The sequence below is a fragment of the Nematolebias whitei genome, chromosome 19 (genome assembly GCF_014905685.2).
Source record: "Nematolebias whitei isolate Nwh7 chromosome 19, NemWhi1, whole genome shotgun sequence".
Taxonomy (NCBI): Eukaryota; Metazoa; Chordata; class Actinopteri; order Cyprinodontiformes; family Rivulidae; genus Nematolebias; species Nematolebias whitei.
This window is the reverse complement of record NC_056516.1, coordinates 32,201,645-32,206,771: the sequence shown is the minus strand read 5'-3', so window position 1 is coordinate 32,206,771 and position 5,127 is coordinate 32,201,645. Positions and strand designations below refer to the sequence as shown.

Genomic DNA, 5,127 nt, shown 5'->3' with positions numbered 1-5,127 from the left:
CCTCCTCTCAGATCATTAATGCTCACCCTGATCTCTAGAACCTCCTCTCAGATCTATGAAGATCATCTTGATCTCTAGAACCTCCTCTCAGATCTATGAAGATCATCTTGATATCTAGAACATCTTCACATACAGTAACTCTAAAGCTTCTTGCTGATCTCAAATGTTGACAAAAGAGCCTCAACTACAACTCCTCGTACACAAAACATAATCAACTTACCTTTGACCTCTGGAATCTCCTCACTGATCTACAGCAGCTCCTTGTTGATGTCGAGACCATCAGCTAGTCTTTATTCTTCAGAAAGATCTAACCAAAGGAACTTCTCTGTGGTTTGTAGAACCTCCTCACTCCAATCTCCAGTAGCTCCTCACTGACCACACAAAATGCTTTACAGCCTATGCTGAAGTTATCTTCAGAAGGTTCTTAATAACCAGTAGAACCTCTCTACCTCCTCACTAGTATCTAGGGTTCTTCTTGCTGACCATTAGAACCTGTTAGACCCGTTCCCCACTGACCATTTGAATCTACTCTTTGATAAATAAATAAAAAACTCTTTAAAATCCTTCAGAGTCTCAGTTTGGTCTGCAGAACATCCTCCCAGTCCCTGACAAACCAAAAGAACATCATCATGACCTCTGGAGAACGTTGGAGTCACTGGCCTCCACTATAACCTCTAGAACCTTCTCACTCATCTCAGTAGCAGAGTTTTTTATTTATGAATGAAAAGCTCGTTGTTCGGCTGCAGAACGATTTGAACACAACCAGACACGTGAAATTAAAAATCTATAAACATCCGATGGACTTCAGCAGCTTCTCCGTGTTTCTGATCATTTTATGCTTCAGTTTCAGTGTTTCTGTTCTATTTTCTTTCCTCCATCATCATCGTCACATCGTTTATGTCTGCAGGGATCAGGAGGAAGACAAACCTCCTCCGGCTTCGTAAGTACCTCAGTCAGAGCTACAAAACCCGTCCTCGAAACACAACTTTTACACATTTACTTCCCGCTTTTCCAACTGCCTCCTTCCCTGGGTGAGCGCACTTCCTGTCAGCTGACTGTCTGTGTTACCTGGACAGGTGGAATCCATTCTCAGGGTTCAGTCAGTTGGTCAATAATGTTGCAGCCAATGTGACCGAAGTTCTGCAGGTTAAAAGTCCGACTGACGACGAGCTGCAGACGTGAGTAAAACCTGTAGAAGGTGAACCGATCTGGGGTCTGTTTCACCTGTCTGGCTCAGCTCAAAGAACACTGACCCGGTGTTGTCCTGGATCAGAACCGGGGCAGAGAATCAAACAGATGTTAACTGTGCTACAAAATGTCCCATAAAGCCTTGAAAACTCTCTGTTTGATGACATGTGCACCATCCTTTGCTAACAATCCCATAATGCAATGCAGAAAAAGCACCTTTTAGAAAACACATGCCACCGACTTTAATTTTTATACTGTCAGAGTAAATTTATATTAAAATTATTCTCTAATACAGTGGTTCCCAACCATGGTCCCTGAGGAACACCATTCTGTGTGTTTTAGTAGTTTCTCTGCTCCAACACACCTGATTCAGTGATTTAATTACTTCCTCAAGTTCTGCAGAAGCACCCGTTCACTCAAATCAGGTGTGTTGGAGCAGTGAAGAAACTAAACCATGCAGGACGGCGTTCCTCAAGGACCATGGTTGGGAACCTAATATGTTATCAGGTTCTTGCTGCAAAGCTCAGATGGGACCTGCACTTTTTTTTTTCATTCATTTAAAGTTTAAAATAAATATGTTACATGTTGACATAAACCTGCACTTAAGTTGGGCAACTTCTATTTTCTTCTTTGGTTTCTTAACTGACAAAAACGGGAAATTTGCTCAGAATTGTTGCCCTTGGGACCTCATTAAAAATTGTTTGGGTTATTTGTCTCAACATCATTGTCTGACCTCTGCCATATCCACATCTCTCCACAGGAAGTTACATCAACAGTTTGAAATGTACAAAGACCAGGTGAAGAAGCTGGGGGAGGAGCCTCCCGCAGCTCAGACGGCGAGGGCGGAGTCTCCCACTTGCGGCATTTGTCACAAAACCAAGTTCGCCGACGGCTGCGGCCGAGCCTGCTGCTACTGTCAGAGTCGCTTCTGCGCCCGCTGCGGTGGGCGTGTCCCTCTGAGAGCCAATAAGGTCAGACTTTTGATCTCATAAGGTTCTCATGGTTCTGAAGTGGAACTTTCTTTCTTTTCCAGTTAAATATGACTGGTTTTGGTGGACCTGTTCTCAATTAAGTTAATTTCAATACTTTGTACCGAAAAAGACTGCAGGTCAGTTGGTCATAAGAGTTGTACAAAGTAATATACAGCAGGTTAAAACGTTATAAATATAGAAATTAGGGATGCATGATAATTAGGCCTGTTGCGATTAACAATAAATCAATTAATCGCATGATGAATGAAAATTATTGACCTCATTTTCATTTATCGGCTTTATTGTTTCTTCGTGTCTCTCTCTTTCTACTGAAGACACTGGATGACAAAAGGCTCAACTCTGGTGCTCTTCACTGACACCTCCTTTTCTCTTTAAGATCTGTTTTAACCGTCCAAAATCATGTTTTTGGATCGATAAAAGCAGCTAAGCTGAGAAGCTAAGCTCCAAGCTAAGCTAACAGGCCGACCTCGGGAAAAAAAACCTCTGTCTTGTCGAAGCTCCAAAATTCACGGTTGAAACTTGTTCCTTCGTGTAAAAAGTAGTTTTTCTCTGCAAAAAGAAGCTGAGAACTTGTTTACTGATTTATTATTAAAAGCTTTGTGTGGAAAATGTTATGCTAAAGAGCTCAAACCACCGAGCATACGCCATGTTGTTGTCAAGGGCCCTCCCTACCATTTTTCTTAAAGAGACACGCTAACTATCAAACAGGCTTATACTGCCATCAGGTGGTCAAAAAAAGTACTACACACCAAACAAATCAACATTTATTCTAAAATTTGACTATTCATTTTTGTTAAATTTCAAACAAAATTATCGTTTATTGCAATAATTTCTGAGACAATTAATCACCCAGCAAAATTTGTTATCATGACAGGCCTAACGATAATATCGGCATTGTATCGCTATCGGACGATATTTGAGATAAAGTAAAATATCGGACAACTCACTGACAAGGATGCTTGCAGCTCCAGCATAACGTTATGATGTCACATGCGCTTACCTGATCTGATCACGGCAGGAGAGGAAGGAGTGAAAATGTCGACGGTGTGGAAGTTTTTTAAATTGTCGGAAACTGATAGCAGAACTTCTGTTTGCAACGACTGCTCAGCGTCAGTGATGCGAGGATGAGCGAAAACCAAGTCCTGCAACACTTCAAACCTAATTAACCATCTCAAGAACCACCATTCTGACCATTACGTGAAGTTCGTGGTGGCCAGAAAGGAAAGCGAGAGAGCGGTCAATCACAGAGAAACAAAACCTCACCAGCAGCCCATCCATACAAATACCATGCAGAATAATGTAGTATTTTAATTCCACAGCAGAAAAAGCTATGTAGTCTCTGTAAGTAGGTCTAGGGGAAAAATATCGGTATTGGTATCGAGTATCGGCAAAATAAGTTTTAACATATTGGCATATCGGATATCAGACAAAAATTCAATATTGTGGATCCCTAATAGAAATACAAAAATTCAATTATTTAATGCAAATTGTTAACATATAGTAATGAACTCTTGTGGTGGAGTTTGTGTTTTTAATGCCTAAAATTTCTGTTTTGGTGTTATCAGAAAACAACTCTTTAATTTATTCCCCCTCCATTTTATCTTTCCGGCTTTAAAGTTTTTAAGGAATATATTTTACAATTCCGAGCAACTTGTGACTGTAAAGTTTTTGAATAAGTTTTACTAGAAAAATATTGAATTTAGTGATAAAAGTCTAACGAAATTAGTGAGTTAAGTTTTTTTTTCCCAGTTCCTCAAAATACATTACACAACTATTAACCAATGCAAATTAACATTAAGAAGCAACATATTTAAGATGCTGTGACGTTTGTGTTTTAGGTGATGTGGGTGTGCAACGTGTGCAGGAAGCAGCAGGAGATACTCACTCGATCAGGGGGGTTTTATTCCAGTGCATCGCCTCCACACCTGCCCCTTCAGGGGCTCCCTGGAGCCATGGGGCCTCTGAGTAATGGAGCCACAGATCAGTGAGTACCTGTGATAATCTGTCACATTTATAAAATACTGTAAATGTGACAGAAAGATTAAACTGTGTCGACAGGATAGTGTAAAGACAAAACAGAGTGAAGTCAAAAACATCAGATTTAGACCTTTTAGATAAACCAGAATAAAAGGTTTACATACAAAAAGAATTTATGGGTTTTTTAACCCTCAGTAGTGTCTGCAGGTTGAGTCCTGAAAACATCAGACTCCTCCACTGACTTCTCTTTCAGCCATAATTAGATCATACCGATACATTTACAACCAAACCCCAGCATCAACACACACACATGTTCCCACAACACCCCCTCCATTAACCACACACACACACACACACTGCACACGCAAACAAACACCGTAATCAGATTAACAGATTAATAATCCTGCAGCTCACTGGGGATTATTGTGCTGCTAAATACAGAAGGCTAACACACATGCTAACAGAAGCTAAGAGCACTGATGTAATATCACATGTGGGCGGAGTCAAACAGATGCTCTATGTGGGAGTGGGTGTGGTTTAAAGCAGAGTGGGCGGGGCTTCTGTTGGGCAGCAGCTGTCAGGTATAATAAACCTGCTGAGTGTGTAATATGTGTCATTGTGCCGTGTGTTGAAGCAACATGATGCTTCCAGCCTTCAGCAACATAAAGATAAACAATAAGACTTTATTTTCATCGCAGACATCAAACAAATACATTTTTTATTTTATCTGGATGAAGTCTGCGTGTGTAGCCGAGCATCTTCATGACGTGTGTATTACTGCACACGGACCACACACTGTCACTGCATGTGAGTACGCATCGCACAGTTTTGATTTTCTTCCATAATACTGCATTATTTATACGTTTACTGTAAAGAGATTTGTGTGGTTTCAGTTTGTATTAAAACTTATTTTGAGCTGTCTGTGTCACGAATCACGTCTGTCAGTTAGGTTTTGTGTCACTCTGTTCAC

The 5,127-nt window shown here is 40.6% G+C and overlaps 1 protein-coding gene across 1 annotated transcript in view; it reads left to right on the top strand.

Annotated features, from left to right (window-relative positions):
* Positions 1-5,127, top strand: part of rims2b (regulating synaptic membrane exocytosis 2b) — a 41,636-nt gene that overhangs the window by 5,081 nt on the left and 31,428 nt on the right. Inside the window, exons 3-4 of the mRNA XM_037692799.1 lie at positions 1,949-2,159; positions 4,019-4,164. Of these exons, the coding sequence (XP_037548727.1) occupies positions 1,949-2,159; positions 4,019-4,164 (357 nt within the window). The remainder of the gene's footprint in view (positions 1-1,948; positions 2,160-4,018; positions 4,165-5,127) is intronic.